Below are 23,357 nucleotides of genomic sequence, written 5' to 3' on the forward strand. Positions count from 1 at the left end.
ACAAACTCACCAGGCTAACCGCAGTGAGAACGCTCACAGCACGGGGGGGGGAGGGGCCATGGGGGAAATAGCATGCGGCGCAGACGGCGAGGGGGGGGGGGCCTGGACCCCCCCCCCCCCCCGCGGAGGTGTATTGCTCGGGACGGCAACACCGGCCGAATCGGGAAGGGGGGTGGCAGGCGCGTAGACAATGGGTCGAGGCGTAACGTAAAATAATGCTCCAGGCATGGGCGGGACATCAGTTCAAAATCTAAAGGTAGGTGCACGTTTGGCTGCGCAGCGCTACGTCCCCCTCGGCCTTTGAAGTTGAGAATAAAAGGTGGGAGCCCCCTGCCGGGACGATTAGGCCAGTTGCCTTCAACCTCCGGGCCGTCAAGACCCACTCCCTGCCATCCTGCCTCCTCGAGCCGCTCGCTGCATCCGTCTGATGGCAGCGAGTGGTGAGGTTTTCGCTCGTCCTTCTCCCTCCGTCTCTCACAGCGTCCGTGCAACGCTGTGAGTCCAGCTACGTGGTCATATGTTTGAGTGACTGGGTTCATATGCAGAGTCCAGCCAAGCCCGTCTTGCAAAGTATTCCACCTCCAGGTAGTTTGTATTTTCACCGTTAATAAACTTTTAGTTCAGAGGATCGGTGCAGTACGATTTCTGTGCGCGAGTAGAACCTCGGCGTGGTGTCTGCGATTTGTGCGCGGTGCGACTGCGCGGGGAGAGACGGCGTGCCGAGAGGAGATCGCTGCAGGCGTCAGTGCGGTCGTGCCGCGGGGCGCCACATTAGGGTGAGTGACGTGCGCGCCGGGGAGCGAGCGAAGGGCCGCAGCGTCAGTGGGGGTGGGAGGGGGGGGGGTAATTCGAGTGTGTGTGCGCGCAAATTCGTGCAGCCCTTTAGCGATAGCTTTTAGTGTGCTGCGGAATAGCGCTTAACCACCCGGGGGGTGCGCGCGCATATTAATACCGCCGTTTTCTTTAGCGCAAACCTTTGCGCGAAATACGCACCTGCAGGGGCGCGCGCGTGCACGCCTCCGCTTTTGGTGGTGGTGTACGTGGGCGGGATAACCCCAGGCGGTGGGGAGCCAGCCAAAAATCAGCCATGTCCCCTTCAGAGAGGGCGCTGGCGCGGGGGGGGGGGGCAATCACCTGATCGGCAGGGGCCCCAGCAAGGAGCTGAACGGCACGGTGGAGGAAGGAGTGGAGGAGGGAGTGAAGGGGGCAAACGTTGCGCTCCATCTGCCCAACGAGGGTGGCGGGGCAGACGTCGGCCCCCACAGACTCTTCAAGGTCACGCATGACACCAATTACACTGGTCAACAAAAAAAACCATTTTTTTCTGGCCTGGACTTTTGCAGCTGTTTTAGACTAATTTGAGGGTGCCGATTCCAAATCTGATCTCAGATTTGCTCCATCACATCTCATTTTTATGCTATCGGCATACCCCATTTTCATTTATTTTACCCGAAATTAACTCTGTCACTTATGATTGCAAGTTGTTGCGAGTCAGTGACTGCTTTAGTGTTAAAATATGGTGCTGTATTTTTAGGATAGTGTGTTTATAATATCATTTTATGTAGATATCCACATTTATTTAATATTTTTCTTCTGCATTTATGGAAAATGCAATATTTGATCTCAAAAGCCTGATGTGATAGAAAAAACCGATGCCAGATTTGGAATCAGCACCCCAAAATTACCTTAAAACCGTTGGAATACCTTATGCCAGGAAAAGTGTGACCGGTGTTATTCAAAGACTTCATGCCTCTAGAGAACGCACGCTGGTACATAGAAGCAACCGTCACATTACACCGAGTGAAACCAGTTGTTTCACCATCTCCCTGCAGATCTGAGATGTAGACCACATGCATGCATATACGCCCGGAGCCTGTCACACCGCACGCTACCTCGCCTCTTGTTTATACACTGGTGTTATTAAATTGCTTTAATTACTGTACTTGCTTCTTTCAATCCTCGAGGCACTTACGCACATTTTTGCTTCGTATAAAAGCGGGTATTTTAGTATTAATAAGCGCCGGGCTTCATTTCACACAAACCAAAGTCTTACGCGGTAACCTCTCCTCAAAAGCAGATTTATTTTATATATTCAAGACAATACAACAATATAAACAAAGCATTACAAGCGCCACAACTTTATTAACAAAGACGGCGAAAAAAAAAAACAAATACTGCATTTAAATCCATCACTTCCCGAAGCTAACTCTGGGGTGACGGTATCCTCCCATGAAGTGCGGTCTGCCTGGGATAGGCGATTGGAGCATAATTTACTCCGCGTGTGTGCGCTGTTTATGCCCAAACCGCAGTAACAAGTGCCTCCGTGCGGGATTTGCAACGCAAAGGATGCACCACCCCCCACCCCCGGGGCGATTCTGCTCGGCAGAGTCGGTGCACCGGTTTAACAGCTTTCCCTACCAAACAAAAGCCACGGAACATTGCCGATGTGAATAGTTTGGGCAAGTGCTACAGTTTATTACCGTCGTTTTCTAATAAAGCAAAATATAGATTGTGTCCACCCCACCCCTCACCCCCGAAGAGCGAGGCAAGAGCTGTACAACCGCATCAGACAAGAAAAAAAACTGCCACGTTCCCCAACCACTGAATTTCCACGCAATGGATTTCTCACCTACTTACCAGGAAGCATTTTCGTGCAAAAAAACAAACGCCTTCAAAATGGGTTGCTTCCATTGCCTGACAGTACAATATCAAGTTACAGAACAATATCAAATCCTATGTCGCTTGAGCCGAGCTGCACATTTAATTTGGTTTTAAAAAGCCATTTCAAAATACAAAAAAAAGGTATCGATAAAGCATGGATGGATACAAGGAGGCTTAAACAGAGAGACGCGTTGGGGTGAGAAAACAAACAGTCATTACTATAAAGACCAAAAAAACCACATGGCTATAAACAGGCATCACTCAAGGTCAGATACAACAGCAGAGTTCAACATTATTTTCCGCAGGCCACGAAATGAAATTGGCATGTGGCAGACAACATGACGTCACATGCCAGTGCGGCATCATAATCTGTGCACGTGACTTAATTTGTACCTCTCGTCTCCAGGTGTTATCCATCTGTTTCCCTCCCCACTCATCTCACGTATTGGAAGAAAGGCATAGAGCAGCTTGTGGGCCACCCCAAAAAAAGGACCTTCGTGAGCTGTGCGTGGGCCCATGGGCCCACCAGTTGAACTCCACAAGGGCATAACAGAGGAACAAAAATGAGAAAATGGATCAAGGGTGAGGAGAGGGCCATTCTGCACGTGACCAAGTGTCTCGTGGAAGAGGCCAGAAAAGGGCATCCTGTAAACATGATTTAAAAAAAAGTAAGCGTTTCGTTCGCATCACACGGAGCACCTAAGAACATACAAATACATAAATACAAATGCAGTTTGTACTGCATCTGGCAACACACCCACGCAGAATGTAAAATCTAGTGGTAAATAAAACTAGCAGTCAGGCGACTGCACTATAGGCGCTTTGTCTTACCGTCATGAACAATTATTTTCTACTAGATTCATAGCTTTTCACAAGGGTGGTGGACGTCTTTTTCTTTAAAAATATTTTTGTAATGGCTAATGCAGTCAATTTGTGCAATTCGATATACCTTCAAAAAAAAAAATCACAAGTGCATTTTGTAACCATTTTTGGGCAAAGTTTCCAAAACAGATAAAAAAGGATAGAGGCCTTTAAAATAAGTCTACCTTGTAAACATGTATTTTGTTTAATGAACACACATTTGCCCTTCCCTCATTTTGGAATGACATCGCCGAATACTGTATCATTCAGAGATCATCCCTTGCTGTCATCAAGCCCATGACTCATGGAACACACCGTGACAGACCTCGGCAGGTCTCCCATCATCAAATGTTAATATCCTAAAGCCAGCGTTAAATCGAATATGTACAATTCTTTTGTTAAATTAAACATGCGGTATGCCCGTATACGTGCTTATTTTACAAATGGAGTGCAATGAATGGTTTGCAGCATGCGATATTGTATTTTTTCCTTCCTTTTCACCGTTTTTACTGCAGAATATAAATAGGTCTACAAACTGCTAAGCAAAGCAATGAATGTTCTGAAACGGCAAGATTTACGACTCTGGAAAAAAACTGCTCCCACGGGGTGCCCTTCTGTGATATACTTTTATAAAATTAAACAAAAAATACACAATATCCCGACAACCTGCCAAGCCCCCTAGACAAGAAGGACACTGAACAATACAATTACCAACCATCAGATTTTGCACACAAGTCCATGAGGTGGGCAAAAAAGAAAGTCTCGTTCATCTGAAGGATAATCGCCTCAATTTAAATTTGGCCGTTGTAGATGCGTACTGGTCCAATTTCCCAGAATTTAAAGTCAGCACGATATCAAACGATTCTGTAATAGCTCTGTGGTTGAGGCCTATGCAAGGGACTGGTAATGTGCCATTCGGGCATGCAGTTAAAAAACGCACACCAAAATTAGGGACGCAGTAAAAACGTTAAGCCCAAGCATTGGCAAACACGAGTGCAAACGCCTTGCTTTGCTTGCTCAATAATTATTATGCGCCGAACCATCACAATCGTAATGTGGAAAATGCTAATTCCGAACCGGAGATTATTTTGGTCCACAAACTGACATCCAGAGTCACGGCTCTCGATCAATAATGAACCTGGGTTAATCCTCATTTCCAAGCGTTAAAGAGCAGCTTTGCTCACTCTCCTCCATGAAGCCAATATCGCACACTCAGTACACAGTATTTAAACTGAACAGATACGAATGATCAGGCCAACGAGCGTGCTTCCTGATCACTCCTCACACCAACATTGTGAGCGACATATGGACACCAACGATGCCAACGTGGTCCCCCCCCCCCCATCTCTTCACCAACTGCACTTTCCTGTAAAAAGGCAAATTCAGAATTGCCCTCTCAATAGGAGACTGCTATTGGTTCTACGATCCACGTGTCGTTTATCCATAGTTTCACCTGCCTTGGTCACATGTTGGGTGCAAAGGAAGAACATCGTCAGTGAGGCAAGTGTCTGTCAGCATTGCTACCCTGCAAGCGGACCATGCTTCAGGGAGGAGCTGTGTAAAACTCCGTAAGCAACGGCTAAACGACACCAGCAGCTTTTCGAACGATCACAGCCTCACAGCACCCCAAGTGCACACACACTAAACACTGAACACATTGTGTACTGTTACACTACCAGGCCGTCAGGAGGAGTTCATTCACAGAAAAACAAAACTCCCGATTGGTACAGTTCCAGACACTTAGAATGACCAAATATTGCTTTCATAAAAATAACCTCTGAAAATGGGGTTTCCGTGAAAAGAGTTTAGAAAGAAATTGCACCTGTGCAATTGTCCATAAGCCATGAAGTAAATGGACCTGGTGAAAGGACTTAACATTTTCAATGACCAGTGTATTGACATAAAAAACATTTCAGCATGTAGGGTTTGAGACAATGGGCTTTTAACAGGACTTCCCAAAACAACCACTGGCCATATTCTTTGGGTGTTTTCGGTAAAGTCACGTAGATAGGTTCAAATAAAATAAAAACGAAAAAGCTACGACGTTTAGATCACAGCAAAAGCGCTTGCGTTCTTAACGTCTTTGAACCAATCTATGTGACTTTACCGAAAGACCCAAAGAATATGAATTCCTGCAGTCACAAAAGCTTTAAGTCAAGATTTAACCACTGGCCAGTTTGCAAGTTAGACGTCAGCCCTACATTTTTTTTTACTTATCCCGTTTGTCTGATAACACCGGGTACTTTGTTTTGCACTGCAGCACCGTGCCTAAAAAATTGCTTTCTAAATTACAAAATAATTTTGAGAATCAGACCTTTTGAGTCCTGCAATTTTCTCAAGTGCAATTCATTATGCATTTGCAATTTCCATCATTCAAGTTGTATTTAAATTCTAATATTGTTTTTCTTACTCAGAACAACTCTTAAATTATACTACAGTTTTGAATAATTGAACTAAAAATCCTTAAAGCTAATGTGCCATGTGGCATATTAAAAAAAATGTTGCCAATTACCATTCAATGCATTTGATTCTGCCCGCTTGGCAAAACCCCTCAAGCCACCTAGTGGGATCTAAATGACCTCACTTCTGTCTACGTTGTCACAATCCAAAGTCTGCAAGTGCAGGCATAACCACAGCTGAATAAGTCCCTTTTAATACCCACGAAGCAATTTTAAGAAACCCACAGAATTAACGTCTTCTCTTTTGAGAGGCCAGATCTCAGATCATACCAAGGTGATGAGTGTGCCAATAATATTTATCGTGAAGCTACAGATTTGGCGGTATAGAAACAAGTGTACCGGCCTTGGGACGCTTCAGTCCTTCTGTCCGCACCAATTAAACATGGAGGTAAACAAATATGCGGTAATATTGTTGAGGTATTTATATATTAGCAACAGCCTTACCTGCACAAGCAGATGATATTGTGCTATGTCGTGCATTTAAAGTTTTATGACAGGAGTCATCTCAATATGGTAATCTCATGGTGGGACAGGGTTAAGTTAGGTGTCCCTTAGGTCACGTGAGTCAATTTGAGCTTGGTCATAATTGTGCATCAATCTCTGCCTTAGATTGCTTCAGGAGTAAAGTACTCTGGCCATCGCTTCAGAACCCTGGCCTTGACAGACAGGTCTGACCAACTAAAGCTCACACCGATGGAAAGCAATTCCACAAGCCACTGATCCCACAATAGAGTCTGAACTTATTATAGCTTGATTAGGCATATATTAAACAGCTCCATCACATGGATTCAAATATTGGAGGTCTTGCATTTAAACCAAAGCTTTTGTGCAGGTTTGGAATCGTTCAGCCAGCTGTCCAAGTCAACAAAAAGCCCTCGGAATGTTTAAAATAACAAATGAAATGTAAGCTACACTTCATAAGACCTGCAGTCGGCAAAGAATTAGAAACGAGCAACGGTTTTGGTCAAATGCTAATAGGCCCACATCACTGACCTCACCACCAGGGGACAAAGGTGCAGGAGCTGCCCTTGACTTCCAGATGCAGCCAAAATCAAGACCATCCAAAACCTAATTCTACTGAGAAATAGAGTTGTAATGTGAAAAGTGACCCTGTGAAATCTCAAATCAAATCCCACTGGGGTAGGTTTATTAATAAGCAATCAAATTCTACAGGGTCACTTTCTTCTCTAGATGTCACTTTTTTATGATGCAGTGGAATTGGTGTAACTGCACCTTTATGCCCTGTGGAGAGAAGGCCAGATATTGGTCATTTCGGTTTTACTATGAATTACATTAAAAGGGGAGAGGTGGCCAGCAAGCTGCACGTCAGCAATCCGGTCGCAGTTGGTGTCGTCTAAACAAAATTCAAAAAAGGTGCAATAACAGGGGGATATACGGAAGCCATTTCGTTACATAACTACACGAGGGGGGGGGGGGGAGCGGCTTGCAAAAGTATGGTAATTATAATAAAGTAGACTTCAACTGCCTTGGCCTCATAAAACGTTGTGCTCACTTAATTGGGTGCCTCAAATTATTTTCGAAATTTCTGTACAGTTTTGCCAGATGGCTGGGTTTTTTTTTTACTCATCTGTGGGCCTAGCACGGAAAATTATTTGCCAAAATTATTTAAGTAAACTGCAGATATGGACAAGTCGTTATGCAAAACACCTTTCACGTGAAAAGTTCTGGACCCAAACCACACTAATAAACCCAACCAAACGGACATCCTGGTTCTCTTCCATACAATAATAAAATATATTCGACAAATGGAATTGCAAGTACGAGATTATATATGCAAATGTTAGCTGCTGTAAAAAAGGTATTAGCGGTGCAATATTAAGTGTAACATTTTTTTTTATTTTGATACAAAAATTAACAAACTACACTAATAATGTTTCTCAATGTTCTGATCTGGTTCTGGACTCCCTATGGTGTTTGAGACAAAACACGCAGTAAGAAGCCACATTCATATTATCCTGGTGTGCTTTTCAACGTGTGTGCATTTGGATTTACTCCATGGTAACAAAGGCCTGGTAAAAACACTCCGCCAAGTACAATAAAATATACCAGATACATTTCTACAGTACTGCATTCATCACCGAGCTTGGTTTGGTTAAGGGTGAATACAAAAAGATCTATAATGCAAGCAATCTGTGCTCAATGTAGTTGTAACAATGGTAAACACCGTTTCATGACTAAACACTGTTAAAGTGATGTGCTTATCCAGTTTGTGTAGCAGAGTAAAATTATACAAGGCGTGCGTTGGCGTTACTTCGGCATAAAAAGGTGGTCCTGTGCGAATTCCAAAAGAGCCATTGCCAAGTCATTAGAACTTCACAACATTTGTCAGAAATTGCAGTTTTGCTTTAAATGCGCATTTTCAATTACCACAGTTAGGTTTTTGAAGCAGTAATAACCAAAGCTCTGCAGCCTGGGACTGCAGGAACAGACGTGCCCGATGGACTTGCTTTCGGCTCACGGTGCGATCGTGAACCACAGCCAATCTTGTGCCAAAATGCTTGATCACGGTCAAAGTGAAGAGCATTACCGCCGTGGTAACATGGATGTGAAGAAATGCTCAACGATCTCGCCGCAATTACCTGCATGCCTTAGTGCACGACCGCCAGTTAGGGCTGTGTGTATGGTTTTGGTAATCCACAGCCGAGAAGCACGAATTGCACACAATGCAAAAATTTTACAAAAAAGGTTAGAGTTCGGCGCATGCTTATTGGACGCGGCAGACATGCTTGCTGGTGCGAAGGAATTGCAATAGTTTTTTTCCCTGCATCAGGAAAAATTAAAAACAAACAAACACGCGAGTTAAAAATTAACAATGCTCAAGTAATAACCACTGCCATTCAGGTGGAAATGTATTTTTTTTTTTTAAAGGTGACAGATCTTTATATTTCCTGACCAGACCCATTTTAAAAAATGGACATGCTGCCGTGTGCACAAAAGCATAAATGTCACGCGTCGCTGGCATACTGATGCGAGATTTGTGATGTACGCAGCACGCGAGTACAGATGAAAATGTGACCCCCGCAAGGGTTACAGCACCGATACACTGAATCCAGAGACGACGGCAGGCAGGATATAACACCCGATTCAAAGCTTTGAATCTATATACACTGCAAACACACGCGCACGGAAAAAAGCAAATCCAATGGTTTGACATAGCCATATCTGCAAACAGACGGTGGCTTTCTGTCAGTAGCAGGGCTTAGCGAGTATTTCATGTCTCAGTATCATCGCCAGATTCCGCACAAGGCATAGGTGACCAAGCCCCAAGCACCAGCTATTCGGTCGACACGAAGCAGAAATGGGAGGAGGGGGGGGAAGCATGTGTGTATTTTCACAAGAGTTGTCCACCCCATGCACACTTCATACGATTACAAAAAAACAAAGAGAAAAAGCAAACGTGCACAGCACAACGGGTAATGAATTGAAATCGACGAGCCATTTCAACAATTGTAAAAAACTTAGCCATTAGCCGCTCCAGAGCTTGTGGATGTCTCTTCTTCCACCTTCCCCACCCGCACAGAAAGACACCCACTCGGCGATGACCTCGTCAGATCACTCTGACTGTGACCACACATGCCCCGGCACGGCCTAGACACAGTGGAGCCACCTGCACACGCACACACGCAGTAAATCGTGAGCAACTCGTGAGAGTGCTTGCAAAATACACAGTTGCACGACTGGCAACCTCAGGTCAAAAAAAAGGTTGGAAATAAGTATTATTTATGGAATAAGGAGATGGTTTAAGACAAGACAAACAAAAGATACCCCCGTATAGAATTAACAGACTTGGGGCAGGTGCTGTTCGTGAGCACCTATGAAGGCCGGCATGGCACAAGGGCTGGGTGGCCAGCACCACACCCAGCCGCCTTTGTCTCCCAAGTGGTGATGTTTACACACCGTACCAGGTATTCATTTCAAGGCTAAATTGACCAGGGGGGGGGGGGGGTTATGCGATAAAAAAAAACATCGCACAAAACTAAACCCACAATCCCCATCGCAGCATGAATGAAATCGTTTGAGTTTATATGACACCAGTATTGTGAGCATTTCTGAGTAATGTACCTACTTGGTTGACATAAAACTGTATAGCCAATTGGTTGACCAACACTCACATTTAAAAAGTGTCCTAAATGTGCAAGCGATGTCATAGAAATGGCCCGCAACGCATGTACAGTCCCCCCCGCCCCCCGCTTTAGGTACATTTTTTTGACAAAGGCCCCCACCCTCCCTCTCTCCACACGGTGGTCTGCCAGAGGGTTGCCCAGGACTGGGTCAGATACCACCACATTTGTCACGAGAGTTTCCACCAGTCGTGGTTTTGCAAGGAACGTCCCCCTCTTTGTTGAGGCAGCTGTCCTGGGGAATTCTGTACGTCTTCCTGGGACATTAAAGTTCCTGCCGGCTTTTACCAGTTGCATAGCAATACACCACTGAAGGCAATGCATTGAGATGCAGTTCTTATACCTCTCGAGTATCGTGAGCCATTCTTCCCATATTTGCTGGGGTCCTTGTACCTCAAGTGGCTGCAACTGCAGATTAAAATATCTTACTGGGAACTGAACTTCGCTGGCCAGGTTTATAGTGCAGTGCGTGAACCACTACCGCCCCCCTCCATCCCAACAAACCATATTCTTTACATTATAAAAACACTTCCCCCCCCCTCTATGTTAGGCAAAAGTTAAGGATATTATTCCAGGAAGTGTTCATGTGTGACCAAATTGATGAAACTTTGGACTCTGGGCAGCACAAAATTGGGGTGTCCGGTATCCGCAAGCGTTGTCAACACCTGGCATTTCATAATCCGGATAATTAGAGCAAATGAGGCACATACACAACTAAAAAAAATTAGCGCATGACTCATTGTGGGGGGGGGGGCAGGAGGAAAGAGCCCACATTGCACACCTGTGCCCATTCATTGGCCACGGGGTCGTACGCCTCCACCGTGTTGAGGTAGGTCTGCCCGTCATAACCGCCGACGGCGTACAGACGGTCCCCGAGAAGGCCCACGCCAACCGCATCCCGTGACACACTTAGGGGCGCCACGGCCGTCCACGCGTCCGTCTTGGGGTCGAACCTGGGTCGAGCAAGTTCACGGGCCACAGGAAGATGGATAGGGAGATGAGCGAGTGAAATTTGCAATGGGCAATTTGTAAAAAAATTAGTTGTATGCAGCCTTTCAAATTGCGTACGCGTAGCAATGTTGGTAGAAGGGCCTGCGGCACATTAGAGAGCTCGAGAAAGCCCCTTCCAGGATATTTTTTGCTATTCTCCTCTACACTGACCAGATGTCTTAAAAATTATATAGAAGTGCCCACACTTTACCCCACTAAAATCGACTAACCGTAGTGCATCCACATTTACTGCCGGGTATGCAGAGGTGCGGATTCAATAACTTGTCCATTTGCAAATTTGCATCAATTGTTCATTCCTTTCAGCAGGTTCAGGGAAGTAAAACTTTTTTTTATTACTTTTATACAAATAACCTTTTCTCCAGAGGGCACGCTTACACATTCAGATCAGGACGGTACAAAATAATGGCCTGGACAAGTGAAGAGACGATTTTTTGTTTCATACAGCATCATTCATGCAGATTGCATATCATACTTTACAATTTGTAGCACAGAGGCAAAGAGGAACCAAAGACTAGAATTAAGGCAGCCAGGCGATGAGCCAGCAGCAACTGCCAAAGCTCTGCAGTCCTCTATATTAAGAGATTTTTTTTTTTTAAATCTGAGTTTGTATACACGTGGAAGAAGTTACGCACACCTAGAAAAACTCACACGTGCGAGGAAATGTCACAGATGAAGATGAATCGAAGTTTTTCTGTACCGCCTTCGTCCAAAGCCACCAAACCCTTACCCCCAGTGCTGCATTAGTGATGCCATAGCCACCGTCGCACAAGGTAACAACCGTCTTATATATATAAAAAAAAATTGCATAAATGTGAGAACGTTTAAAAAAAGTCGCCATGCGTACCTCTCCACGCAGTCGGATATCCGCGAGCAGTGGTTGGAAGCGGGCGTGTCATGTCCTCCCACAGCGTAGAGGAACCCATTACAGGCAGACACGCCCACGCCCCCTCGGCGCTTGCACATGGGCGCACACGCCGTCCATTTGTTGGTGTGCGGGTCAAAGCACTCGACCGAGCGCAAGCACGAGCTACCATCCCTGCCGCCAACTGCGTACAGCCTATGGGGGGGGGGGGGGGGGAGCAGAGCGTGTGCCCCGGGTCACAAGCGACAGGTCACAAAACGCCACGACTGCGTAATGTTATTAGTACTATTTAAAAAATCGCCCCAATCGTGGCAAAGTAATTGCAACTGGCATTATCCGTGATTACTGTCGATTGCCCAAAATTAATTTACATGCAGCATACAACCGTGAGAAGTGAAGAAAAAAAAAGCATCTATATTATTTTAAAAAAACACCTGCTAAATTTAATTAGATACACAAATTGAATGTATTTTTTGTAACGCTACTAAACATTACCAGGTGTTATACCAACCACTTGTGCAAATGATATGCGGATTTGATTTCCTAAATTTTTTCTCTCATCCCTGTGGCCAATTACGCAAATAAATCCAACCGTCAATAAACACTGCATTGAGCTTCATTAAAACTCAGTCTCTCTTTGCATGGCAGTGCTGCCACATCTATGAAGTTTCTAAACAAACAGCAAACGTGCTTTTTAATTTTAAAAAATCACCACGACTCTTTGAAAAATGTTCAACAATTCACCCGAGGGGAGTCGACTCTTTCAGGAGTTACAATTAAATTCGATAATCTATTTTAAATAATTGCTGTGGATGTTATAGCATTCATTCTTGGGTCTTTCGGTAAAAGTCACGTAGATAGGTTCAAAGAAAATAAAAAATAAAATAAAAATCACAAAAAAACTACGATGTTTCGATCGCAACACAAGCGGTCATCTTAACATTCATTGCAATGTGGATGAAGGAGTGACACGAACTAAAAAAGAACCGTAAAAATCCCTCCTTGGGGTCAATCTACAGCTCGAAGACAGCCTCCCTGTACCGGTCGTGGGGTTATTTTGACCAAACGCCGGTAGTGTGGGTAAACTGTGGACAGCATTGACATGAAGTATCGAAGTACAGTAATGTACTATTGTTGTACTGCCATAATGAATAGTAATAAAAAACACTTATTCTTAAAAAAAACTATGTAATCGATGCAAGCATCATTAGCTTTAGAATCAATATTAATCCATCTACAGGGTGCATCGTTACACCTTCAATAGAAATCGATACACGCGAACAAATTCCAAAATTACGGCCGACAATCTCCAACAATCATCACGCGGACGGTCAATGCGACCCACTTTCCGTTGAGGACAGCCACACCGACGGTGCTGCGCGGGTTGGACATGTTGGCCACGTAGTTCCACTGCCGAGCCTGCGGGTCCCAGCGCTCCACCGTGTTCAGGTAGCTCCAGCCGTCGTGGCCCCCGACCGCGTACATGGGCCCTTCCAGCACAGCCACACCTACGCCCCCAGACACACACGGCAGGCAAAAAGGTTACGCGTTCACGGGTGCATGCTTACCAATGCAACATTAAAAACGGCAAAAATTATTAACCCAAGACCCTTTGTCCTGCTCGACCCCAGAGCCAGATTCCAATATCTTGCAAGGCCAGAGTTTCACGGATTGGTTATGGCCTTGAAAACCCCAGCCGTGAGGGTGCCGCTCAGAGGTCAACTGTCAATTATCCGGAGCATTTGGGAGGGGGGGGGTGAAGAGCGACCTCCGTCTGTTTTTATTTGCTTCTCAAAAAGAAGTAAATCGGTTTACTTGTTGACACGTTAGGGATCGACTTGGGCAATGAATCAGTGTCCCTTGATCAGTTTGGCGAATCTGATAAATTCTACCAGCACGTATGTAAATATGCTTTTATACTTTTATATATTCTGCAAGCATGGATAATCTGAAACTGGAATAATCTGCCCAGGGATAAGAGAGTGAACTATATGCAATTCAATCTCGTTTACTTTTGTAAACAGCTGGGAAAGTCATCGAAATATCTCGTTTGCAAGTTAAATTTGGATGGAGAGCATTCTTTGTAATTTGGTTGAAATTCATTTTAACATTTGCATTTTAAGCTACAGAGAATCGCAATGGATTTAGCACCGTACATTCAGGTCCACGCTAATAGAGCGGCGTGCTCTGGTAATCCTCTAAAGCATTACTCGGTCAGGGCTTTTGAGAATAGAGCCACTGACCCTACGCAAACAGCCTCAGTGGTGAGCATACTAACCACTACATTATCCAGCCATATTCAATTACTTTTACATTTTATTACAGACAAAACATTAAAATAAAACCAATCATCATAAAAATGGACATTTCGTTCCTCTATGCCAAATAGTAATGCCTTGTTGAATAGTACTTTTTTTATCATCATCGAGTATGCCATCGGTACCAAATCACGGGCCAGTGTGCATTCGGATAATAGCAGAGTAGTGAAACCCTTCACGTGAGAGCACGCGGGAACAAAGCACGAGGCCGTGACCTCTGGTTCAATCAGTTTGAGGGGGGGTATAGTATTTTACCACACACTGCTTACACGTAAATGTTTGTCACATGATGAACATTACCTCGACGTTATTAATTCTAATAAAATGAAAATGTCGCAATATTTAAAAAAGCAAAAATGTAAACGCAATAATCCCCCCCCCCCCCACCAAGTCATTGGTGACATTTGGCATTCTAAAAGCCTGAACAGACGGAGGAGGGGTCGGTGCTTAGGGTTTAGGAGGGAAGAAGTCCTCTGCACACTTATCTCCTTCTCACCGATAAACAACAGCAGAGCTGCCCCACAAGCACTACGCTCATTAAGCCACCAAAGCAACGGGATACCACAAATACCTTAACGGCCAATTTAAACAAAGCATTTAATCACAAAAACACTTTTACAAGTTGCACTACTGTTATCAGATTCACCTTAAGCCGAGTTTTCCCATTGATAAAACTCTTCCATTGAGGAGCCAACGATGGTTATGGCTCTGTTCAGCACCCCACGTTTGTGAACAGGTACACATTATCGTTGAGCACATTTGGACAGGAGATGGCACTCAAGTTAATAGATTCAAGTCCTAGATTAGAATTACCATACTTCTTGGGAGATTTTTTTTTACTTTTAACCTAAGCATGTGGACCAATTTGAACAAATTATTTCTGCTTTTCTTCTCCCAAGGTGTTAACCCATAAGGTAAAGAAAGCGAACCATAGGGGGAATGAAAATCGTCATCAACTGGAATGGATGCTCTGACAACTCAATGGAGAGTTGAACAGGATTACCAGTTGGGTACAAATAGAAATATAATGGAATGTAAACACCACTTTACAGCCATATCAGTCCACTGCTGGGCAAAGATTTCCCCACGCTATGTCAGGCATTGGGGATGTTTCACCATACTTTATCATAGTGGGCAGTGCCGGACGGTGTACAGGGATTGTCCTGCACCAATTAATCCAGGTTGCGGGGGTTCATATCGCAGACTGCCAACCCCAAAACTCCACCACCACTCCCACAAATATGCAAAAAAGCCTCATTGAGATTCAATGCCGATTAAATAGGTCAATTCTAGATTTTTTTTTTAAAAGCGTGTATTGTGTACGATTAGGAAAGGCAGGTACGTAGACAAGGTGCGCACACAAGAGAGAAGCAGTCAAGTTCACGAAGCCGTGTACTGCACTGCCATCGCATGGCCACCTGGCAACCTCAATGGATAGCGACGTTCACGAAATGTGTACCATCTAGAAACCCTTGCCTTCAAAATTCTGAATCACAAGAGTGCAAGAGTCAAAGCTCTGAAATGCATTAGTACGTCTGTCTAAATTTACAATATATAGTGTATAATGCAAATACACAATAGTCAAGTCCCACCAGACTTGAATTTTACATAGCCGAGGTATTATTGCGAATTCTATACTCGTGGCATATGAAACAAGGACCGGACGATGTCACCCTCCGCCCTTCACAAGGTACGACAATCTACGTTACACATAACACCACATTATTCGTAAAAAAAATATATAATAATAAAAACACCGGTTCCCGCACAACTCGTTTTAGCTTGGTCGCCGTGCGAGCCATCCCATTTACCGAGGCCGTGCCGGTGTGTGGACATGGGCAGCAGCACGCTCCAGGTGTGCGTGCGTGGATTGTAGCACTCGACGGTGTTGAGTGTCTTCAGGCCGTCCCGCCCACCCACGACGTACACCTTGTCGTCCAGCACGGCCACGCCGAACTGCAGCCGTCGACCGCTCAGCATGGCCACCTGCGTCCACGTGTTGGTCCTCAGGTCGTAGCGCTCGATGCTGGTGGCTCCTGCATGCGCGGTGGATGAACATTTTTAAGCGTTACGCCGCTTTGTCCGCAGAAGTTTGCAGTTGGAGATCCCTCCCCACTCAACTGGCCCCACAGCCGCTCTGGTTAATACTGCAGCACGTATCAAAGATAAAATACCCGCCGCCCCGTTTGCTGCAAGGCGAACGCGACCAATCCCATGACGTTATTCAAAAAGGCAACGTAGGGCCATGTGGTCCAATCTGTCAAATCTGAAAGGTTGCCTAAAAATTACTAACTTGGGAAATGCACAGCAATGCTCACTACTGTGAAACTTAGCAGAGTCCTCTTGGTAGGGAGTTTTGATTCTCCGTCAGAATGTTGTGGGCAAGTAAATGTTTTATAATGTAAAGTGTGCTTCCATGTCTTGCGTTATAATACTTAGCTTGTGCACAGATCCTAAAGGCCAGCAATAAACAGCACTAGTTAAAGGTTTACAAGGTAAAGGGTTGACAAGTTTCACGAAATTAAGCAAAGCTAAGAATTTGGGAAAAAGAGACCAAGCGAATGATTAAGTTTCGCAGCGGGAGAAAGGCATAACGGGAAGCGTGTTGTTCACCTGCAGTAAGGTGGTGACACAAACAATGAATGAATGAGAGGAAACTGTTGGTCTCATAGATGCTCCAAGCCTGGGGTGTGTCATTCAGACTGTCTTCTCGACAGACCTATTCTTCACCTGAGGACAGCTGCTTGCGTTGTGGCCGAAACGTCGTGAGATTTTATTATGTTTTATTTTTATTATTTTATTATTTCCATTCTACGCGACTTTACCAAAATAACCAAGAAGAAGTTCCCCAACATGGTTGGACAAAGATCCCCCTTATAGCCTTGACAGACTATTAGGGCAAGTGCTGTTAGAGAGCACCTATGAAGGCCAGCACGGCACATGTGGTGACGGGTGGCCAACACTACGCCCGGCCGCCTTCGTCTCCCTAGTGGCGGTGTACGCACCACACCAGAAACTCATGAGGCAGAGTCGATCTAGGGGAGGCCGAGGACCGGTTCAGATCATCACCGATGTTGGCTGCGAGCGGGAATCTTAGCACAGAGTGCCAACCACTCCACTACCGTCCCCACGATATATAAAAGCACACAATTTTTTTTTCTGTTGGTGCAATGAGCATTACTTAAAAAACTGAAGGTGGCAAACATTTCATTTTGTAGCACTACTTTTAAATTGGGTGCCCACTTTGCAATTAGCCGATGCTCAAAATGTAACCTTTAATTTTTGCAGCGTAATTGCAGCTATACAATTGCTTATTTTTACCCCAGTTTGGTGAGAAGAGAAAATTACATAATTTCTGAAACGGTGAAAAAAAAAATATGAAATGGCTGGACCTTTCACATTTTAATTTTGCATAAGTATGGGAATAGTTTAATAGAATACTTAATCTTTTGCAGAAAAGCGCTGTTCCACACAACTTTAAAACCATCCAATAATAATAGATGAAAAAAGAGAGGACTTCAAAATTTACGATTATTAATTTGCCAACACCCACACCAACAGCATCTTCCTCATATATGCAAGCATAATGAGCACCTCATTAGGATAAAATCTCTATCTGGGTCCCAAACTACACCATCGTTCACAAAACCCCTGAGGAGGGGGGGGCACAAGCAGATCCAACGCGCTACCTGGGCACACTGCCACGAGGCGACGCCTACACGGCGACCGGGCAATGTGCACCTTTGGGCGTGCTTCCCTGGGAAGCTGCATCCATTTCTCATGCCCCAAGGGGGCTGGGTCTTGTGGGATATATTTGGCCGACCTGATAGCGGCAACCAAGAGCAGATGTGCTGGTGCACTCTTAACATCCAAATCGTGGCTCCGCAAGCAGAGCACCCAATGTTTTTCTTTTCCTTTTATCTTCTTCACCTACCCCCCCCCCCCCCATTATAAATTCTAAGCGAGTATAGTCACAAAGGGCAGCAATCCCTTTCCATTAAAACAAAAAATCAATAGTAATGTGGGGCTGCACACAGGAGCAAGGCACCCGAGGTGCGAGAGCAACAACCGTATCAGTCATCCGGGTGGTGGGGGAGCTGTCATTGCGCTGGGAGGTTATCTTAATCCCTCCAAATTAATTCGCACCGCTCCCTCCAACCGCCTCCCTGCCCACCCCCTCAACTTTATCCCCACACGCCTTCCCCCCCCTTCCTTCACTTAAAAACGTGAATGGGAATTCAATCGCGTCGCACAACATGTGTGGGGGGGGGGGGGGGCGCATCGTGCCACTGGCCAACATTGATACGCCTTGGCCAAGCGGTCTGTCACAGGGTGGATTACGAGGTGTGCGCGTGGGTGGATTAATGCGTTTCTCACACCCGCAATAAAATTGATTCGAGGTCTCAACCACGAAGAAGATGCGACCCGATTTGACGCGCGCGGCGAGAGTTGGGGGTACCTAAAAGCGTCGCTGCAGTTCACCGTGGTCAGTTACCACGATTGTGGGATGCAGGTATATGAAATAGTTACCAATATCATCATAATAAAAAAATACCGACGATAAAATCTGGTCACCAACAACTAGTGTGCAAGGAAGCGTGGACAAGCGCGTGCTGCGAATTACATTGAGGGAGAAAAATAAACGTGATTTATAGAATGGAGACAGGTTAAAGGCAAAATTCAACCTGCAAAGTTAAAGTAAGTGGGCTTGGGCAGGACGCATCGTGATAAGGGATGATGGCCCAACAGGCAAGGCATGAACACACATCTAAGATGATGTCCATAGAGGTGGAGCAATGAAATTCAAAACGTGTATAGGGTGCTCGATCGGTTGTTAGATCGCAGAATCCACTTAGATATAGCAATGGCTTGGAAACTGTTCATCCAGCAGTGGATTTCACCAGAGCTGATGTGTTAATTATAATTATTTGCACTCTTATTACACATTCTTGGTTCTTTCGGTAAAGTCACGTAGAAGGGAAATAATAAAATAATAAAGATAAAACTATTTAATTCTCACGACGTTTTGATTGCAACCACAAGCAACTCAAAATCAGGTGTGAAAACCACAGCAAGAAAATTTTGAAAAAAGTGGCGGTTATTTCTTAACGTTAGCACCATGGACAGCAACTGGCGGTTGTTCAGACGGACGAGTCCATCTATGCTCGGAATGGAGGAGGGGGGAGAGAAAGAGAATGGAATTCGGTCTGAAAGTCACCGTAAACGTGAACACAATCAATTAAGACCTGAAATGGTTTATCAAATCCTTCCAATGATTGCTAAGCCAGAATCTATCTTTTCGGTTGAAATCGTCTCCGTTTGTATATGTGGATAGCCTCATGAACAAATCTCTCATGGTAGCCAGATGGCTTCCAGAGAACCTCTGTCTTGGAGAAATCAATGTCATGCGAGCCCACTGAATTGTAACAGTGGTCTGCCACGGCAGAGGTGTTGGTCCGACTGTGTTTTAGGTCTGCTTTGTGTTGACGGATGCGGTCGAGACATGTCGTTTGATTTCCAATGTAATTGCTACCACAGAGGCAACTTAGTTTGTAGACGCCAGGGTACTGTATGTCTGGAATCACATATTTTACAGACAGGACCAGATCACGGATTTTATGTACAGTGTTGAATCGGACCTGGACGGTGTTTATTCAAGATTTTGGAGATCTTTTTTGTGACCTCCGCAATGTAGGATAAGGTGATGGTTTTGAATGGCTCCTCAAGAGGGTCCTTCATGGTTACAGTGATGGCTTTGCGGATTGTGTAGTCGGAGTAACCATTAGCCACATTAATTGATCAAACCAAACCGTTTTCGCTGAAACCTTCTGCTTCCAGGCCACCAAGCAAAAGTTTTTTAAAAGATTCAAAAACGGTGTATTTAGTACAAAGGCTAGCCCGCAGCAAGACCACACTGCGCGATGCATACCAGATTCGCCTGCTCAGTGTGGATAATATTTGGTCGAGCGAAGGCTTGTGGAGAAGAAAATGGTGGGAGCCATGTTGCATACTTTAACGCGAGCACAAAAAATGGCCAACGTCTCAGAAATCTAAATTTGGGCACGCTGCTGACATTTTTAGAAGCATCATTCCAAACCTAATCTCCCTCTCCAGCCTCACTCCACCGTCTCGCGCCACTCTCTCACCCTCTCATACCAGCGCCCCAATTACCCGACTGCCCCCCCCCCTTTTTCCTAATTCATACAGCTGACCCTTGGTGGCGTCCATTCCTCCGACAGCAAACATGGTCCCCACGGTGGATTTTCGTGGCCGAGTGGAGGCCCCTTGCATGGCTGGGCGGCGCTCGGGAAGGAGGTGGTACTTCATGGCTTGCAGCAAAAGACGTTGGCACTCCACATCATCGCACAGCAATGGGTTGCTTTCCAGGTCGCCCAGGAACTGATAAAAGTGTGTGTGGGGGAAGGTTAAGGGCAGTGAGGCAGCGGGGGGGGGGGGGGGGGAAGACAAAGGTTGTTATTGAACTTTATTTTATTTTACCAGGTAAGGCCCACTGCGCTATGTAGCTCTTTCATACGCGACCTGGTCACAAATGATAGCTCAACGAAGTTGCTTGTGGAAATTTATAGCAGACTCGAAACAAATGTTCCTAAATGTTGAGGAAAAAGCCGGAGGACCCAGATAAAAATCCACGTGGCCACGGTGAAAACATGCACACTACAAATATACAAGTCAGGATCAAACTCACGACCTCCTGTATACCAGACGAGGTAGTTAACATCTAGGTCACCGTGGCATCCTGTTGCTGGAAGACACCCTGAAATTGGGTGTACAAAGATGAGAAAAGAACGTGCCACAAGTACTCGGAGAACATCGCATATCTGCTCGGCTCGCAAAACGCGTGGGCGCCCGTGCAATTGTGCATATTCTCGCCGACATTGCCACACTCCTGTGGCGTCTAAAGAATAGTACCGGTGTGCACATCCCACGGTGCCATAGTATTGCAAGAACACAGCTGCAGGGGCTGAGGACCTAGTTTTTTTTTTAACGAATTAAAGCATAAACTATCATGCCTATCTTGCAATAAAAGTTAACGTGCCGAATGGCAATCTTTCCAGTGCTCATCGGTAACACTAGTGTGTCGATAGCTGGAAGTGTACATTTTCATAAGACTCACACCCCCCACCCCTGCCTACCTCACCCCTCCACAGACTCTCCCTGCCTCTTCCCTCATCTCACTCTTCCCCCTCCACTCTCTTCACTCCAGCAACCAGGGCTCTGTGTCCAAGCCACCATTCAACCTGCGCTCAGTGGGAGGTCGCCCATTCTCCTCCACTGCACCCATTAGTCGGAAGCTTCCTTCTCCCAGCCATCCACGCTGTCGGCTGTTGCAGTCCAGGTCAAAGACGTTTCTTTCTCCTCCCCACCCCCCATATAGGACCGACTAGCCCTCTAAAAATGAAATAGGGAGCACTATTTAATGTACAGCTCCTTGAGATGGTGTGGCATTTAAATACCATATGAATTGTATTCTGTGCGCAATGAATAAATACTATGTACACGTTTTATGTTATTCAAGCACTTGATACCAACAAATCCTTAAAAATGAAGCCTATAATAGGCAACGTTTTGGGAAATTGCTCTTCTTCGCAGCACAGAGAGAGGCTAGAGAGGTCGGGTCTGTTTGTACACCACCAACAACGCAGCATCAAATAATTTGTGTTTGATACCGGGTCATTACAAACGGCAGAAGTTTTTTGCAAATCCACGCACACAGCTGTGCATGAACGCTTGCACACGTAGGAGACAGGACATTAGAGCCACGATGGGCCACGAAGTGACAGTAACAATCACCGGGAGCCAAATCGGTTTTAAATCCCACCCCATCCCAGCCTGTCCACTCAGAAGCATAAATGACAAGAGTTAGCCAAAAAGGGAGGTTTGCATGTGGCAAGGTAAAGTGTGGATACTCCCAACCGCTTCGAGGCATCTGGCCAGAGTAGAAAAGAGCCAAAATAGCAGAGCTTTCTCTCGCAGAAGCCCTTCCCCGCCAGTAGTGGTGTATGCCTGCAATTTGCAGGTTTGCACCTTTTACATGTCAAACAAAGAAAAAAGGTCCCCCCCCCCCCCCGTATAGCTTAGACTCTTGGGCAAGTGCCGTTAAGAGAGCAGCTATGAAGGTCGGAACCACACACGAAGGGGTGGGGGGTGGCCAACACTACGCCCAGCCGCCTTCGTCTCCCCAGCGCTGATATGATACACACCGCACCAGAAACTCACTTCAGGCCGAGTCGACCTAGGGGAGGCCCAAGACAGGTTTAGATAAATCACTGGTGTCAGCCGTGACCGAGAATGGAACTCGGATCGCCAGGTGCGGAGCGCAGCGCGCCAACCGCTACACTACCCACTCCCCTCGTTTTTCACGACCACAACCGCCATTCGCCACCAAGCGGTGGCAATGTCACCACAGTGCTCATGCCAGGCCATGTTATTTCTCGCAATACACACACGGAGACACGCAGGCTCACTTGCGGCGAGAGCAGCGGAAGGCGTACGTGAGTGAGCAGGCCCGGCAGGACGTGGCGCCGTGTCTCGGCGTCGTGCATCACCCAGGCCATGAGCGCCTGAAACACCGTCTCCTCGCCCGGCACGTTCATCTCCTCGCTGGCAAAGAGGTCAGCGACCGCCTCCGTTGGCAGCAGCAAAAACTCCTGGTTTCTCATCACCTCCAGGAAGTTCTCCTGTGTGTACCAAGGCAAACAGGTGTGGCGCTCCGGTTGACTCAAAGCACATCACGATCACAACATCTGGGCTCAAGGTAAGCGTGGTGGAGGGGGCGGGAAGCAGGGTTGTGCTTCAATACCCGCGCGAATTTACCGTTTTGCACAGTTTTCAAACGGGTCACACGATGTTATTTTCGCAACGTCAAATTTCCATGAATTCAAATATTACAAAGGTTTTATGAAAACGAGATGTGTTGAAAAATGTAATTAAACTATTAGCATTTCAAGTAATTATGCATTTAGCAGCCAAACCATGCATGTTATTCAAAAACACCTTATTTATATAACATAAAAATAGCCAT

At 45.7% G+C, this 23,357-nt stretch overlaps 1 protein-coding gene across 12 annotated transcripts in view; it reads right to left on the bottom strand.

The window, feature by feature from the left end:
* Positions 1–2,062: 2,062 nt before the first annotated feature.
* LOC144936232 (kelch-like protein 5) overlaps positions 2,063–23,357 on the bottom strand; it is a 64,990-nt gene continuing 43,695 nt past the window's right edge. For 10 of the 12 annotated variants that reach the window (XM_078863250.1, XM_078863240.1, XM_078863245.1 and 7 more), the window contains 7 exons: positions 22,801–23,013; positions 20,527–20,713; positions 16,126–16,350; positions 13,342–13,504; positions 11,979–12,191; positions 10,905–11,076; positions 2,063–9,609 (listed from right to left, as the gene is read on the bottom strand). In XM_078863250.1, coding sequence (XP_078719376.1) covers positions 9,550–9,609; positions 10,905–11,076; positions 11,979–12,191; positions 13,342–13,504; positions 16,126–16,350; positions 20,527–20,713; positions 22,801–23,013 — 1,233 coding nt within the window. In that variant the 3' untranslated portion in view covers positions 2,063–9,549. Of the gene's footprint in view, positions 9,610–10,904; positions 11,077–11,978; positions 12,192–13,341; positions 13,505–16,125; positions 16,351–20,519; positions 20,714–22,800; positions 23,014–23,357 lie in introns of those variants that run through there. The other 2 variants (XM_078863248.1, XM_078863251.1) reach the window with 2 other exon arrangements.

The sequence above is a fragment of the Lampetra fluviatilis genome, chromosome 15, assembly GCF_964198595.1.
Source record: "Lampetra fluviatilis chromosome 15, kcLamFluv1.1, whole genome shotgun sequence".
Classification (NCBI taxonomy): domain Eukaryota; kingdom Metazoa; phylum Chordata; class Hyperoartia; order Petromyzontiformes; family Petromyzontidae; genus Lampetra; species Lampetra fluviatilis.